The sequence below is a fragment of the Amia ocellicauda genome, chromosome 7 (genome assembly GCF_036373705.1).
Source record: "Amia ocellicauda isolate fAmiCal2 chromosome 7, fAmiCal2.hap1, whole genome shotgun sequence".
Classification (NCBI taxonomy): domain Eukaryota; kingdom Metazoa; phylum Chordata; class Actinopteri; order Amiiformes; family Amiidae; genus Amia; species Amia ocellicauda.
The window spans coordinates 37,896,889-37,915,611 of record NC_089856.1 but is presented as its reverse complement, the minus strand read 5'-3'; the positions used below and the strand labels follow the sequence as shown (position 1 = coordinate 37,915,611).

General features: G+C 36.5%; 1 protein-coding gene across 1 annotated transcript; it reads right to left on the bottom strand.

Moving 5' to 3' along the window:
* Nucleotides 1-1,353: 1,353 nt before the first annotated feature.
* On the bottom strand, nucleotides 1,354-9,535 carry LOC136754135 (extracellular calcium-sensing receptor-like). Its single transcript, XM_066710467.1, has 6 exons — nucleotides 9,333-9,535; nucleotides 8,890-9,181; nucleotides 7,489-8,292; nucleotides 6,709-6,936; nucleotides 6,426-6,549; nucleotides 1,354-2,267 (listed from the first exon to the last, which is right to left on the bottom strand). The coding sequence occupies exons 1-6, from the start codon at nucleotides 9,533-9,535 to the stop codon at nucleotides 1,354-1,356; spliced, it is 2,565 nt and encodes an 854-aa protein (XP_066566564.1).
* Between the last annotated feature and the right edge of the window lie 9,188 nt (nucleotides 9,536-18,723).

The following is an 18,723-nucleotide window of genomic DNA, read 5'->3' as shown; positions in this document are numbered from 1 at the left end:
ATTTTGACGTGTCTCGACTAAGCATCGTATTGTTTGCTATCTAATAAATTAAGAATGTTTTTATTACGTCGATGATTGTGGACTGTTATATACAGGAGCTACTGTTAATCTTTTCATTGAATGCTTCTTCTATTACAGGATAAACCATTTCATATATACTCAGCAAAAAAATAAACGTCCCTTTTTCAGGACACTATATTTTAAAGATAATTTTGTAAAAATCGTAATAACTATACAGATCTTTATTGTAAAGGGTTTAAACAATGTTTTCCATGCTTGTTCAATGAACCATAAACAATATATGAACATGCACCTGTGGAACGGTCGTTAACACACTAACAGCTTACAGACGGTAGGCAATTAAGGTCACAGTTATAAAAACTTAGGACACTAAAGATACCTTTCTACTGACTCTGAAAAACACCCAAAGAAAGATGCCCAGGGTCCCTGCTCATCTGCGTGAACGTGCCTTAGGCATGCTGCAAGGAGGCATGAGGACTGCAGATGTGGCCAGGGCAATAAATTGCATTGTCCGTACTGTGAGATGCCAGCACTACAGCGAGACAGGAAGGACAGCAGATCGTCCTCACAGTGGCAGACCACGTGTAACAACACCTGCACAGGATCGGTACATCCAAATATCACACCTGCAGGACAGGTACAGGATGGCAACAACAACTGCCCGAGTTACACCAGGAATGCACAATCCCTCCATCAGTGCTCAGACTGTCCGCAATAGGCCGAGAAAGGCTGGACTCAGGGCTTGTAGGCCTGTTGTAAGGCAGGTCCTTACTAGACATCACCGGCAACAACGTCGCCTATGGGCACAAACCCACCTTCGCTGGACGTGATTTCCTGCAAGACAGGAATGTCAGTGTTGTGCCATGGCCAGTGAAGAGCCTGGATCTCAATCCCATTGAGCATGTCTGGGACCTGTTGGATCAGAGGGTGAGGGCTAGGGCCATTCCCCCCAGAAATGCCCGGGAACTTCCAAGTGCCTTGGTGGAAGTGGGGTAACATCTCACAGCAAGAACTGGCAAATCTGGTGCAGTCCATGAGGAGGAGATGCACTGCAGTACTTAATGCAGCTGGTGGAGACACCAGATACTGACTATTACTTTTGATTTTGACCCCCCCCCCTTTGTTCAGAGACACATTATTCCATTTCTATTAGTCACATGTCTGTGAAACTTGTTCAGTTTATGTCTTAGTTAATCTTAATCTTTTTATGTTCATACAAATATTTACACATGTTTTCTGCTGAAAATAAAAGCAGTTGAAAGTGAGAGGACGATTCCTTTTTTGCTGAGTATATATATGTGTACAAAACTTTGTATCAATATTTGTTCAATATTAAAGTGATTTTGAAGGCATTTTTCCTATCAAATGCTTTTTGGTATTCTTTTCTGGTTTTAATAGAATAATGTAACATTTGGGGACAAAAATACAGAAAAGCAACCCAAAACTGGAAGCCAAAATTGCAAATATCTCTACAGCTACAGTGAACTTCCCAGGAGAGCTGATATAAGCTGGGATAAAGGTGATCCACACTGCACAGAATATGAGCATGCTGAATGTGATGAATTTGGCTTCATTGAAATTATCAGGAAGATGTCGAGCCAGAAAAGCCAACACAAAGCACATGGAAGAGAGGAATCCAATATACCCTAACACAGCATAAAACCCCACTGCTGATCCTACATCACACTCCAAAACAATTTTTTCCTTATAGTATTCTGTATTTTTATGAGGAAATGGAGGTGAAATTGTCAACCAAAGGACACAAATCAGGACCTGTATGAGTGTGAAAGCAAGAACACTTAACCTCTGCTGTGTGGGCCCAAACCATTTCATAATATTATTGCCTGGCAGTGTAGCCCTGAAGGCCATTAACACCACTATTGTTTTCCCCAGAACACAAGAGATACACAGGACAAATGTGATGCCAAATGCTGTGTGGCGCAACATACAGGACCACTCAGAGGGCTGGCCAATGAAAGTAAGTGAGCAAAGGAAACACAGAGTTAAAGAGAAGAGCAGGAGGAAACTGAGCTCAGAGTTATTGGCTCTTACTATTGGAGTATATCTGTACCAGAAAAAAATTATTACTGCTGTTATGGTCAGACAAGCTCCAAATACAGAGCATATTACTAATACAATTCCCATGAACTCTTGAAAAGAAAGAAATTCAACAGTTTTTAAGAGACACTGAGTTTTTTGTTCATTTGATCGATATTCTGTAGGGCACTTAGCACAATCCACTGAATCTGAAAGTATAAAAAAGTTAATGACCACATATCACTTATGCATTAAGAACAATAATAATAAACATTAACAAGAACGCGACATGTTAAAAGTAAACTATAAATAATGCTTTACATAATTAGCAAGACCAAGAACTTTGATTTGGTGTTGAAAAAAAAAAGAAAGAATCCGCAATACAGATCAAAAACCTTTTGCTGTTATGTATATTCTTATTCTTTAATGTCTGCTATTCTCTTAATAATTAATTACCTAAATTACCGTAAAAATACCTACATTAATACATAGGGATTCAATTAATAAACATTCTACACCTCTTAAATACATTCTTATCTGCTTGTGTGTTTTAATTGATTCACTTTTATTTAACATTGAATAACACTTGTATTACGGTGGCCCTGTGCAAAACACAAACAAAAAATACAGCAAAAGCAAGCAAACTCAAAGCCACTGTAAAATCATGCAAAATGAAAGTCAGAGCAAAGGCAAGCAAACTAGAAATCACAGCAAAATCAAGTAAACTCAGAGCCACAGCACAATGGAAATTGATCCACACATCAGAAATGAATGCACAGCACTTACAAGCAAACAGAAAGCCATAACACAAGGAAGCAAATTCAAAGCCACAGCACAAAAGAAACTTGGTCTCCAGAATGGTAACACAGGTACCATGAGACTAAAGAACTGGTGACTATGAAGGATAATTTATGCCAAAATTCAAAATGAAATAAATATAATTTCTTCATAGTTTATAAATGTATTTGAGACTAAATCCAATAGTCCATACAGTTAAGTAGTACAGTTGTTTGCTGCAGAAGGTGGCTTAAAAAATGTTTCACACAACAGCTCTGCTACCACAGTTGTTAAGAAACAGCGGTGTGAGCTGGGTGTTGTATGTTTGATTCCAGACATGAGCATGGCACTTCTTATATTACTGTTTTTCTAATATATAATGTGTAATAAGTCAATTACAATCAATTAATAATAATTCTTGGCCAATATGCACTGATTTTAACAACACGTAAATGAAATAAATGACCCATTACCTTTGTGCACTGGCGAAGATATGGGTAGGCCCGTGAAAGCGTGGCCCACCCAATCAGGAGGAATAGTTTTGCATATAACTGAGTTTGGTTTGCCTGTAAAACTTGAACTTGAAGGTCTGCAATCAGGAAACGAACCCCACATTTCACCCAGCAGGAGATAATGTGTAGTAGTTTTGGCTGTACAGTTCCAGCGAATTAAGACTGCATGCACATTCTTATGTATTTACTTATTGTTAATAGCAACATCAGTAATCATATACAGTAATTGGATATTGGGCTATATTCATCAAGGGTGTTACACCGAGGTATTTCCCTCTTTTTTTAAATGGAATAATGGATATTAAAGTTAACATGCATACATCACAGAGTGTACAATTTGATATTTTGCTGCATGTGAGCGAGTCATTTATCATTCATTTTCAATGTTGTTTGTATGAGAAAATAAGTGTCAGAAATAACAAATTGCTGTAAAAAGCCTTGATGAATACATCCCAGTATAGTGTAAAGTAGCACTATATTGTTAAAGGTATGGCAGTAGCAGTAAAATACTCCTAGATGGATATTTAGGGTGATGTCACACTACTGTATTGTATATTTTTATATAGGCAAAACAATCACAATTCGGCAGCACACTGACTATAATAATATTCAGAATTAGAGCAGCCTATTGATGTATTCAATAATGACATACAGTATGTTTAAATGTTGGATGCGTTCACGTCATATATTCTGAAAATGAATTGCTTTGCTGGTCAGATCTGCTTAGATTGATGGCATCCTGCGCACATTGAACACACCCATATATTATTTGGTTGTATCAGAAGTAGACTGTCAAATGTGTATGTATGACTACTATATGTAGTTACTGTATTACTGTCATATATATTTGTTATTGTACCTGTCATGCTGCAATTTCTTATATGCACTAATCATGTAAAATGTAAGTGTTTTATTAATACAAAACCAAGCTCAAGTTCTGAGAAAACACGGAAGTGAACAACGTAAACGAACCTGACTGTTTCCAATTTAACTCAGTACGTTTGTACACAAGGCAAGTATGAACAGCTATATAGCAAGCCAAATTATCATTTAGAGATATCTCTAAATGCATTTCAAGATATCTTTAAATCATTTATAGATATCTGCAAACCATTTAGAGATATCTTAAAAATGTGCTTTTTAAAGATATCTCTAAATCATTTATAGATATCTCTAAATGATTTGCAGATATCTCAAAATCATTTAGAGATATCTCTAAATGTTAATTTGGCAAACCAAATCTGCCAAACAGTCATTAACATATACATATATTTGACTTAAAATTACACGTAAATCATTTAGAGATATCTGCAAATCATTTAAAGATATCTGCAAATCATTTAGATATCTGCAAATCATTTCAGGATATCTGCAAATCATTTAGCGATATCTGCAAATCATTTAAAGATATCTGCACATCATTTCAAGATATCTGCAAATCATTTAGAGATATCTGCAAATCACTTCCTGTGGGTTAATGGCAATTCGTCGTCCCCATCATTATATATTCTCCACTTGAGCATTTGTAACCATGAGTGCATTCACTTATTGTAGACTCATAGAACACCCATATGCGTATATAGAGTATTATTAGTATGTTATTAGTATTAGTATGGTAGCTGTAATTTTCTTACGTGTGCATTATTATTGTTTTTTAAATCTATAATTTCCTGGAATTAAACAGTATCAGAGTAGAAATAACAATTGGAAGGCGATTAATAAGGATTTTAAATTATCCTAATTAGAACTGAGTTTCAATAACACGCTTGAGGGAACATGAACTAGTAGGAAATCAGACAAATCAGACCAATATCCAGTTAGAGTGGATCATTATTTGAATTCAGCCAAACTTAATGTAATAAAAAAAAAAAAATAATAATAATAATAATAATAATAATAATAATAATAATAATAATAATAATAATAATAATAATAAGGCACTGAATATGCACTGAATTTAATGCTTAATTGAAAGAATAAAAAAATAATAAATTATATTTGTCAGGACTGGCCCTCATATGTAAGCACCATATTTTCAAATTGTTGTTTTTACTCTGATACCATTTAACTCCAGGAAATTACATATTAAAAATAAAAATAATAATAATGTAAGGAAATAATAAATACTGATCAAGAATCAAACCCAGAGGTTCACAGTTCTGTTTGCTAATCACTGCACCAACTAACACATAGCTTTAGAATGAAACCTATTTTAAGTAGCCTGCAGCACTCGCTGCATGCTGTTGTGACTAATTGTATAGAACTTAAATTATTCGTGTTATTGTCTCAAATTCATGTATCAATTAAAAACATACATTATAATACATAATACAAAATAGGTGTATGTGTGTGTGTGTGTGTGTGTATTTATATATATAGCCTACTATATTATATTTTGTAACTCGCCCTGGATAAGGGCGTCTGCTAAGAAATAATAATAATAATAATAATAATAATAATAATAATAATAATAATAATAATAATAATACTCTATATACACACATGTGTGTTCTATGGGTCTACAATAATCGAATGCACTCAAGGTTACAAATGCAGAGAATATATAATGATGGGGACGACGAATTGTCATTAACCCACAGGAAGTCATTTGAAGATATCTCTAAATGATTTGCAGATATCTCTAAATGAACAGGAATTCATTTGCAGATATCATTTAAGTCACCTACTGCTGCAAACAACTGTACTAATTCTGTACTAGTCTCAAATACATAAACTAAGAAAATAATATAATTGTTTAATTTTTAATTTTGGCACAAATACTCCTCCATAGTCACTGGTTGTTAAGTCACATGGTAATTGAATCTGTAGTGCCATTGCGTTCCATTGTGTGTGGCGTTCTGTTTGCTTGTAAGTCCTGTGGGTTCATTTCCGTTGTGCTATGGAACTGAGTTTGTTTGCGTATGCTGCGACTTTGAGTTTGCTTGCTTTTGCTGTGAGTCTAAGTTTTCATGCTTTTGCTGTGACTCTGAATTTTCTTGCATGTGCTGTCGATATGGGTTATGTGCTGTATGTTTTGTTTGTGTTTTACACTTCATGGCCACCATACTTATTGCTTACCTGTTGTATTACTGACTTCTCCCTCAGCACATGGAATGCAGTCAAAGCAGCAGATTGGCTTTCCTTTGACAATTGCCTTACGAGTCCCTGGAAGGCAGCTCTCACTGCAGACTGACTTTGGCACCTGAAACACAGAGCTATGAAGTCAGTGCTTTATTACAGAATAAAGCAAGATTTGAATCAAGAGTAGAGCAGCTATAATAATTTTATTTTATATTCATGTCTGTGTGTAGGTTTACTATGGTTACTTGTGTGCTTCTGTTTCAGCCAAAATTAATATTACCTCATCCCGATCACCAGCCCACACTGCACTGACTTCATTCATTATAAATCTCAGTCCTTCTGGTAAGGAGGCATCATATAGACCAATATCTTGTATTACTGGGATTCCCTCCTTCTTAAGCTGCCAGTTCACTAATGCATATCGTGCTGCTGGATCCCCATTTTCATCAAAATACATATTCTCTCCATTCCAGGTTGTGAAGTCAACTTTCTTCAGGTAATGTAATACCTACCAGTAAAAAGCAAATATCATTCAGCTATGAACATTTGCAAACTACAACCTTAGCAGTGCAATGTGATTATATTCTCATATATATTATTACTACTAAACGTGGATTTTATAGTCAGCATATTAAATGCAACACCGTCAATTATCATTGAAACTATGTAACATACACCGATCAGCCATAACATTATGACCACTGACAGGAGAAGTGAATAACACTGATAATCTCGTTATCATGGCACCTGTCAGTGGGTGGGATATATTAGGCAGCAAGTGAACATTTTGTCATCAAAGTTGATGTGTTAGAACCAGGAAAAATGGGCAAGTGTAAGGATCTGAGCAACTTTGACAAGGGCCAAATTGTGATGACGACTGAGTCAGAGCATCTCCAAAACTGCAGTTCTTGTGGGGTGTTCCCGGTCTGCAGTGGTCAGTACCTATCAACAGTGGTCCAAGGAAGGAAAGGAAGGAACCGGCGACAGGGTCATGGGAGGCCAAGGCTCATTGATGCATAATTTTACTTATGAACATTATAAAGAGAAACCTTGTATTTACCTGCCATGGTTCTGTCTTGTTTTTGTTTGCACATGTTTTATTTTGAAAAGGTCCTTGGCCGTTTTTGCATGTAAACAGATGATGCAATGCGTGGGCTACAGCATACACTGCTTTATACACATTGTTTAGTATCCCCATGTCTGAGACATCAGTGTATTCATTTTTTATTTCTTTCAAATTCTCTATCCTTGTGCATTGATTACTATTTTCCTCTGCTAGGCTACAACTGAAGGTACTTTCCCAATATTCATTTAAGCCAGTGTTTCCAGGTGTGTTTGATGGACGGACATTGAGAATGAATTCTTTGAGACCTGGTATTTGTACATTTGGAATTGCCAAGCCAATCGCTCCACGTAGGACTTCATAGCTGTCAGATGATGCTAGGTATCTATCCGTAATCCATGCCTCACTGCCCACCCACTGTAGGCCTGTGACATTCTGAATCAACAGTTCTTTTACCAGTAGGACTAGTTCTGCATCAGTTGTAAAAGCAACAATTACCTTTGAGGATGATTTTTTTATAATGTCTGCAACTTTCATGAATTTCTCTCTAGGTTGAGTTCTATAAATGGCCTCTGAATATTCAATACAAATCCCCTCCTGCTTAGCAGCTTGTATAAAAGTAGTCATCCCATTGTTGCCATAATCATCATCAGTCCTAATGGCCCCAACCCAGGTCCATCCAAAATGCTTGACAAGCTTTGCCAGTGCTCTGCTTTGGTAATAATCACTTGGGATTGTCCTGAAAAAGGTGGGGAACTCCTTCTTGTTACTGAGGCATGCACAAGTAGAAAAATGACTGATCTGTATGAGAGAAATGGGATATAAAATTATGAGAAATAAGTTAATATTTTAGTGTTTACAGATGTCTTCAAAACTATTAAAATTTGAGCTAGCACATTGAGATTGTTGTCCACTTTAACTTTTCTGTCTTTGAATGCTTGATTATATTTATGTGTGATACATCCTGTAACAAAATAAAGCAGGTCTATAGTCCTTCAAGGTTAATACTTTTACAATTATTTGATTATTTTCTGTTACCAAATAAAAAATGTTACTAGACTTTTCCATAATTCTTTAATTTCTATATTTATTACAGAACACATTCTGAATAAATGATCAGATTTTAGACAAAAGCATTTGTTGATCGACAAAATGCATGCACGCACACACAGCTCCCCTGCCCCCCTCACATAAATATATGTAAATCATACAAAATAAGGTTTGCATATATATATATATATATATATATATATATATATATATATATATATATAGATAGATAGATAGATAGATAGATAGATAGATAGATAGATAGATATAGACAGACTGATAAGTAGGAATATAGACACATTGATTTAACCGTATTGCTGGTTAGCATGGAAACAAATGTTTTCTCACCACTGGTATCCCAAGGGGTCCAACAGTTGTTGCAATTCCTATTGTTGGTGTGGAACTAGATTGTCCTATGATTGCATGGACGGTGGTTGGTTTGGTGCAGGACTCACTTGAGTGGTTCTTTTGTTCCATGTTCATTAATGCCAGTGATGCTTTTATAGATAAACTTACAGTGCGGCAGGAATCATATATTTTATATCCCAAGGAAACATTCGGAAGAATATCTGACCTGTTATTTATTTCTTCAATGGCAAAGATAATTGTTTGAGAATACTGTAATTCTATAGGACGTATACTGTAGGCAAAATGCATTGAATAATTTTAACAAAAAACATCAACTTAAAATTAAGATAAGAATGTTTATAAACAATAATTATCATACTATTACTACTACTGAATACAAATTCAAAAACAGTATTTTTTAATATTTTAAAATTATCACTTACCCTTTACATTTTATTTGCCCTGGGTTTGATTTAAATTCTGGATTCACAAGGATCGGGTTCACATGGAAAGAAAAAACACCTCCTATAATGATGTCACCTTCTTTTGAAAACTGAGGCAGGTCTTGTGTTCCATAAGGCTGACAGATGGGCTTGTCAGCCCTTGCAAAAGAAACAATTAGTACTATTTCTGCAAGTAGCAGCATTGATAACTGTTTATTTTCCTCCGTCTAGAGCAAAAATACTACTTTTCATAGTGTTTTTATAGTGCAATGCAAATCTCATGTGCTTAAATTAAATGAAGCACCAAAGCATGAATTTCCAGTGGTGACCTCAGTGCTTTAATCTCCTTGAGGAATAAGACAGTATAAATTAAATTACACTCATAGTTGATTAGTTGTTTATTGAAGCTAATTTCCTTAACTTCATGCATCCTAAAATTGCAAAGGAATCGAATTGCATCACACAGCCTATAATAAATATAAAAACAGGCACGTTTAAGATTTGATAAATCTCTACATTTGCATACAGGATATATGGCACAGCAGAGGAACAAATCTCTCTCAGCTGACCAGTCTTTTCAGTCAAAGTCTAAAATGGATTGGGCATACCGTGAAATACATTTTCATAATCCCATGTTAGTGGAAGTCTACAGGATCTGATTAGAAAGGGACAAGTTTGAAATTCTTCTCTTTTAATATGCACATGGTAGTACCTTAAATTATGGTATGATGGCCAGTGCAGTCCAGGCTGAAGACTTATTTCTTTAGTCTATAATTCCCTCCAGTCTTTACTGATTCCTGCCAATGGTTCTGGACATGTTGCACATGAATCTTGGCTGTAATCCAAGTTTTTGCTTCCTCTGCATGGATGGCCCCTTGGTCAGGATGAGGTACCCAACCCTTGCGACCAACCTTTATGAAAATGAAATATATATATATATATATATATATATATATATATATATATAGCCATAATTACCATATATGTAGCATTCATAGCAAAACATATTGTATAGTATTCCACAAATACAATAATGTATATTAAAGGGTATATTATATAATATATGATATACACACAATCTATACTGTTATAAATTGGGCTGGTGTTGCCCTAAGAGCAGGTAATAGACAAACCATTCAAATAAGGCAAAGTCATACATTTGGGGTAGATGTTAGAATATTTACTTGGTTAATAATGGGTATTGTACTGTAACAATACACATTATTAACCAAGTAAATATTCTAACATCTTCTAATATATATAATATATATCTAAATATTATATATATATATATATATATATATATATATATATATATATATATAATTAAAATGTTCTCTATGAACTATGTCTTCTATATATAGAGAGAACATTTTAATTATTGTAACTTTACTACTACTATTTTTTTTTTTAAATCTGCATTTTATATGTACCACAGAAATAGAAACATTTAGTTTCAACCTGTAAAAAATTTAAATCACATTGACTTTTAATTTTAGAAATATATAAATGATATAATCCTATAGGATCACCCAAAAAGTATATTATAAACTTATTTTAAAGTTGAGGATATGTGGCTTCCAAGCTGGATCCCAAATATAATTATTTCACATTGCAATTGTGTTGTTTCAGAAATAATTCACAAATGGTTATAAATAAAAGTTTTCATTGTTCAAGCCTGTTACCAACATCCATTATTTCTCAGGTTACACCTATCTGGAACTGGAAGTGGTCTGCCATGTAAATTTAAGCATTATAACAAAGGCAAATTATATAATGAGAATATTTTACAAAGGTCATGAATACTCTTGGACAGGAAATAACTCTTTGGCATATTTCTGATCTCTACTATAATCGTGAGGAAAAGCCAAAATTCCAAAGTCCTTTACAAACTGTTACAAACTTATAGAGTTCGGTCAAACAGTTCGCATTTCACAACCAATGGAAATATATATAATAACCTGAGGTGTAATACTCGAGACCGGATTTGAATAGTCTCAATCTCATCTCTGACTCAACCCTGTATAGACTCGGTCTTGGAATATTCACCACCTGAGGACTCTATGTCTCTGTCGAGACTGGCAGGTTATTATTACAAAATAAAATTATAATACAGTTAATTAAATAATACAAAAATTACATCCAGTTCTTCCACGTTCCTGCAATGTAACTTGTGTAGGGAACTGCTGTTTTGTTATCTTTCTGTTAGAATGTGTCTTTGTACAATATAGAGACAGACACTGCTGCGCTATGAAAACTCAACATCTCAGAATGATAAACAAACTGTACTTTGAACTAGAAAATAAGGAATAACAGCCATAGTAGAGTTAGCTTCATGTTCCATACTTTCCCAGCTCTCCTCTCCATTCTACAGTCTAGATCACTTTTTAACTAAATATTTGGAATTTCAGTAATAAAGCTACAATAAAAACAATATAGTTATGATTGACTAAGCAAAGTTAAAGTACATTGCACATATTATTAATAACACATATTGAAGAAACCTTTATAATGTTTTATATTAATATAATGATGATTATGATGATGAATACTGCATTCATCAGTCAGCTGTATTAATTTCCAAGCAAGCAAATGATGCTGGTCAACCAAGGCTGTTGTATAAATAAGGATTTGTTGATTCTGTCTGAGAATCTGTTTGTGGGATTCCTGTTTTCCACTTAAGGCCGGACATGTACAGAAGACAATGGAAACGTCTACTGTCATGATGGGAGAAACCCCCATGGATATACAGCCCACACTCTTTGCAAGCATGCACTGATTGTCCATTGTTTATCGCTTTCAAAAAGTCCAATCTCATGAAATCATCTGTTTGAGGACAAGAAATCAATGGTCATATGCCCAGCCCAAAAATGTATAAAACCTATGACAAAATTCTAAACCTTTGAGACTCAGCTGAGTTTGGGGGCTCCCATGCTGGCATGCCAATAAATATATTATTATCTGTACTTTGAAAGCCTGGTTCTTTTAAAAAGGGTTCAACACATAAAGCTCTGAAAAAAATTAAGAGACCACATCACATTGATTTCTGAACTTGGAGTGGTCTCTTAATTTATTTCCAGAACCGTATATATGCTACTGTGTTCATAATTATTCATATACATTATTATTAATAATACAATATTTTATAAAGTGTCCCACAGTAATATCCACTTAATGCATGTCAAATTAATTTGTACTGGTTCCAACTTTTTGGTCATGTTAATATTTTATTTCCTATGCAGCAAAATACCAGTTAACTTCACAACCTGGAATGGGGAGAAGGTGTATTTTGATGAAAATGGGACTGGCAGCTTAAAAATAATGAAATTACAACAATTGAAGATATTGGTCTACATGATGCCTCTTTACCAGATGGACAGAGATTTGTAATGAATGAAGTCAGTGCAGTGCGGGCTGCTGATTGGGATGAGGTAATATTCATACTGGCTGAAACAGAAGCAAACAAGCCTTCACTTACATAATGACATAAATATAAAGTAAAATAATTATAGCTGGTGTACTCTTAATTCAAATTGTACTTTATTTTGTATTAAAGCTCTGATTTAACTCTATGTTTTAGGCGCAGTCTGCAGTGAGAGCTGCCTTCCAGGGATTCGTAAGACAATTGTCAAAGGAAAGCCAATCTGCTGCTTTGACTGCAATCCATGTGCTGAGGGATCGTTGTTTTGACCTACCAGCAGTACTTTAAAAGTGAATTCTGAAAAAAAGTCAAAATGTATGATACCGCACCTTTAATGTCATGTGCACATTACTGCACTATACTCCTCCAACACTCTAAATCCTGTGTGCTTCTAGTTTTGACCTGCTTTTATGCTGCATGGCAGTTTTCTGTATTCAATAATTTAACTGAAATTCAGTATTAAACCTTAATATAATAATACATAATATCAATACAAACATAGGTCAGTATTTCATTTCAATATTGACTATTATACAGTTGTAAGAACTGCTTGCTTTTGCAATTACTTTTTTCTTGAGTAATTTCCATTCCTTGGTCCGTATACAAAACATACAAACTGTAGGTGCATAAAACAGAAAATGTTTGGCATACAGGGCTCCTTACCATCTTCTCATTTCATATATTAATTTTGGAAGTGCTTTAACATCTGCCATGGTTTAATAACTGCTATACCATGTACTAATCATAGACCTGTTTTTCGGGACACATTTACTTTGAGTTCTAAATATGAATTCTCCAGAAAAAGATACGTTTTTGAACCAATAAATGAAAGGTATTTCATTTGATCAAATAGAGGTTAAAGAATGTGGAATAAATATGTGGATATTTAATTTCGTATTATGTAGTGGTAGTGTTTCTTACTATTATTAATAGTAGAAATAGTAATTACTCTCAGTTATACTATCCACATATTCAGTAGTACATTTTTTGTGTGTCTCTAGGTCTTGACTCAGATATGGTGGTCTCGACTACAATGCTGATAATAACATCCTGGTGGGTCCGGGCCATGGTGAGATCCGTGCAACACTATTAATGAGACTTCATTTATCAGTCTTCAGGACCGCAATAATATATATTCTTCAACATGATAATTTGTCATGATTGGACAACAGTCTGCGCAAGCGCAATCATCCGTTTGTGCTGTACTAGTACAGTGAGGGAAAAAAGTATTTGATCCCCTGCTGATTTTGTACGTTTGCCCACTGACAAAGAAATGATCAGTCTATAATTTTAATGGTAGGTGTATGTTAACAGTGAGAGACAGAATAACAACAAAAAAATCCAGAAAAACGCATTTCAAAAAAATGTGCATGTTAATGAGGGAAATAAGTATTTGATCCCCTATCAATCGGCAAGATTTCTGGCTCCCAGGTGTCTTTTATACAGGTAACGATCAGAGATTAGGAGCACTCTCTTAAAGGGAGTGCTCCTAATCTCAGCTCGTTACCTGTATAAAAGACACCTGTCCACAGAAGCAATCAATCAATCAGATTCCACCGTGGCCAAGACCAAAGAGCTGTCCAAGGATGTCAGGGACAAGATTGTAGACCTACACAAGGCTGGAATGGGCTACAAGACCATCGCGAAGCAGCTTGGTGAGAAGGTGACAACAATTGGTGCGATTATTCGCAAATGGAAGAAACACAAAATAACTGTCAGTCTCCCTCGGTCTGGGGCTCCATGCAAAATCTCACCTCGTGGAGTTTCAATGATCATGAGAACGGTGAGGAATCATCCCAGAACTACACGGGAGGATCTTGTTAATGATCTCAAGGCAGATGGGACCATAGTCACCAAGAAAACAATTGGTAACACACTATGCCGTGAAGGACTGAAACACTGCAGCGCCCACAAGGTCCCCCTGCTCAAGAAAGCACATGTACAGGCCCATCTGAAGTTTGCCAATGAACATCTGAATGATTCAGAGGAGTGTTGTGGTCAGATCAGACCAAAATCGAGCTCTTTGGCATCAACTCAACTTGTCGTGTTTGGAGGAGGAGGAATGACCCCAAGAACACCATCCCCACCGTCAAACATGGAGGTGGAAACAATATGCTTTGGGGGTGTTTTTCTCCTAAGGGGACAGGACAACTGCACTGCATCAAAGGGACGATGGACGGGGCCATGTACCGTGAAATCTTGGGTGAGAACCTCCTTCCCTCAGCCAGGGCATTGAAAATGGGTCGTGGATGGGTATTCCAGCATGACAATGACCCAAAACACACAGCCAAGGCAACAAAGGAGTGGCTCAAGAAGAAGCACATTAAGGTCCTGGAGTGGCCTAGCCAGTCTCCAGACCTTAATCCCATAGAAAATCTGTAGAGGGAGCTGAAGGTTCGAGTTGCCAAACGTCAGCCTCGAAACCTTAATGACTTGGAGAGGATCTGCAAAGAGGAGTGGGACAAAATCCCTCCTGAGATGTGTGCAAACCTGGTGGCCAACTACAAGAAACGTATGACCTATGTGATTGCCAACAAGGGTTTTGCAACCAAGTACTAAGTCGAAGGGGTCAAATGCTTATTTCCCTCATTAACATGCAAATCAATTTATACGTTTTTTGAAATGCGTTTTTCTGGATTTTTTTGTTGTTATTCTGTCTCTCACTGTTAAAATACACCTACCATTAAAATTATAGACTGATCATTTCTTTGTCAGTGGGCAAACTTACAAAATCAGCAGGGGATCAAATACTTTTTTCCCTCACTGTATCTGTTCACTAAAAACTGAAAGGATCATTATCCACTTCATAAACCTCTTCATATGCATACAGTTACATTTAAAAATGGATTTGTTTCTGAGAAGCCAGAGGTGGTGGTTTTCATGATTGGTTCTCCCTTTCGAAAACAATGTCAAAATATGTTGTGGTTGAATTCCAAAAAGGAGAAGACAGAGGAAGCATCTCCACTCTTCTGAAAAACTCTGACCCAAAAGATTTCAAGAAAACATATTTTTTTGATTGGCCAGAAGAGGGAAGAAAACAACGCCAGAGGGATGGCCTGATTGTTGTTTAAAATCGTCAAGTCTCAGGAGAGTAAATAATATAATTTCCATAGTGATATGATTTCTAAAAATGTCATGTAGTATTCTGTATGCAAGTAACTGTATACTTCAACTAGTAATTTGTTTTATTGAAATATTAATTAGATGAGGTAATGGTGAGCTGCCTACTTTTATTAACTTTCTCAGTAGCTAATCTAGTACAACATTAATTGCAGATAAAGAAAGGGTCCTAATGGCACCTGAGAAGAACAAAAATTACATTGATTTTGGTGTAAATATGAAAAGAATCACAAGGCCTAGAAAATGAATCGGAGGGTGAGTTAAATAAGGAAACTAAGGTAAAAGTTATTACAAGATATTCACTTGGTGTATTGTATTGCTTTGGTAACTTTTAAATACTGTATTATTATTATTATTATTATTATTATTATTATTATTATTATTATTATTATTTCTTGGCAGACGAAGGCATCAAACATTACAAATTCAAATTTACATTTTACAACTTCCAATTTACACAGGTAAGTACAGTAAGTGAGGTCATATATGCTGGAAGTAAAAGCTAAGCGCTGTCAAGATGTTAGGTCACAGTCAAGGGCTACAGGAAAGGGAGCAAGTGGGAAATCAATCAATCAATAATATAAGTATTAGCAACACAAGAAGCATGGTAAAATGTTTTGAAATGCTATCTTACATGGGATTAAAAGGACTAATATTACAAGTACTGTCTGAAAAGATGTGTCTTGAGTAAGTACCGGAAGGACTCTGCTGTTTTGACTTCGGTGGGAAGGTCGTTCCACCATTTGGGGGCCAGGGATGAGAAGGAGCGGCTCTGGAGGAAGGGGAGTAGAGAGGAGGCAGAGTTAGTCTTCTGGTCTGGAGGGGATGTATGGGGAGACGAGGGACTGAAGGTAGCTTGGTACAGTGTGGTCAAGACAGCGGTAGGTGAGGGTCAATGTCTTGAACTGCCAGTGCCGGTATCGGGAGCCAGTTGAGGGAGCGGAGCAGTGGAGTAGCGTGTGCGAAACGGGGCAGAGAGAATATCAGACGAGCCACAGAGTTCTGGATGAGCTGAAGTGGGTGGGTAGTAGTTGCAGGCAGGTCAGGCAGGAGGGAGTTGCAGTAGTCCAGGCCAGAGAGGACCAGTGACTGGACGAGCAGCTGAGTCGAGTAGTGGGTGAGGAAGGGACGGATTAGGCGTATGTTGCTCAGGAAGAATCTGCAGGTGCGTGTCAGTGTGATGATGTGCTGAGTGTAGGAGAGCACAGGATCGAGGGTCACTCCTAGATTTTTAGATGAAGAAGAAGGACAGAGTGTGGTGGATTCCAAGGGGATCAAGATGGAGAGATCAGCAGAAGGTGAGGAAGTGTGGGGGGGAAAAGAGGAGATCAAATTTGGAGAGGTTGAGCTTGAGGTGGTGCGAGTGCATCCAGGCGGAGATAAGCAGACAAACAGGAAGAGATGCGAGAGGGGATGAGAGGGTCAGAAGAGGGAAAAGACAGAAATAAATAACATTAATTTAAACACTGAAACAATGTGTTAACTATTTCTACAATAAGTGTGATATGTTTTAGTTAATATGTGTAAACTTAACATTCCCTTAAATTAAAGAGTATATTTAAAGTGACAGAATATAATGATATGGGAGGATTAAAACACATTGAACAAGTTTACCTTTAAGAAGTATATCAGCTAATTATATATATTTCTAGTATTACAGAAAGTGATGAATAAAGCAAAAAACAAATGCAGCAACAAAGAAAAAGAATCAATAATTCCAGGACACTGACACCAGATCAGATGTCTGATGTGAGTCTTAAATCTGGACATGCCTTTCAGATATTAAGTTCTGATTAATAATTAGTATTGTGTTTCTAATTATAAGTGTTTCTGTACAATTTTAATTTCTTTCCTTCAGTACTCAACCACTTTTCAGATTTGATTAAAACAGGGTGCATTCACAGGGAATAACATTATTAATATTAAGTTATTAATATTTCTATAAAGGCTGTTACATTTTGTTGTTCAGAGAGACTCAACTGAGGTTGGGGAGCTCCCATGTCAGAGGCATCCAGGCCGGGCATGTTAAATTAATATATTATTCTATGTACCCAGTCTGCTTCATTAAAAATAGGGTTCAACACTTGGTGTCACGAACATGATACTGATTTAGCCTTGACTCCCGGGACCAAAATGCGTGATTATTTTTATTTCACTACCTTAGATTTGGTCTCTGGATTTTTTGAGGCTCTCAGAGTGTAATTTAAAAGTGAACCTGTGAAGTAGGAGAGGTACAGAGAATAGTAAATGTGTGACTGTACAGTTTGTGTGTTTTGTGACTGCTGTTATGTACCGCGGGGCATGGGAACAGGGGACCCAGTTGCGGTGCGTTGTAGAAGTTGTCAGACAGGTGTGGGTCGTATACCAGCAGAACAGGGCAAACAAGGGCAAAGCAAAGGCGTGGTCGTGGTCACAGGCAAGGGTCAGGCAATCAGGAAAACAGAATCAAGGGAAGTCCAAAGTCATGGTCAGGAGGTAAATCAGGAGGTCAAGGATACAAGGCAATAACAAGGTACGGGTAGGCTGCTCAGAGATGTATTAAATACTGACAAAACTTCGCAGTGACTGGGAATGAGTGAAGGGTTTATATGTGGAGCAGGGAAACAAGATGAGAGGTGCACGGCGAATGGGAGCAGGGGGTGATCACAGAAGTGCACATGGGTTCCAGGAACGTTAATTGAATGATAGGATGAAAGGAGCTGGGAGAAGTGAGTGATAAGGAAGGGTGATGGTGACATCTAGTAGGGATAGAGTGTATGTGCTAGATAGTGGCCATGACAACTGTGCAGCAGAGAAGCTCAGTGAGGAGAACTGCAGGTGTACGACAGATCTGAGGGGATTGATGCCAAA

Excerpts from the sequence above, each read along its gene's own strand:
- LOC136754135 (XM_066710467.1), bottom strand. The coding sequence starts at position 9,535 with ATGCTGCTACTTGCAGAAATAGTACTAATTGTTTCTTTTGCAAGGGCT. Across the intron at positions 9,182-9,332 it reads GGGCAAATAAAATGTAAAGG|TATACGTCCTATAGAATTAC; the intron begins GTAAGTGATAAT and ends TTTTGCCTACAG. Across the intron at positions 8,293-8,889 it reads GACCCCTTGGGATACCAGTG|ATCAGTCATTTTTCTACTTG; the intron begins GTGAGAAAACAT and ends TCTCTCATACAG.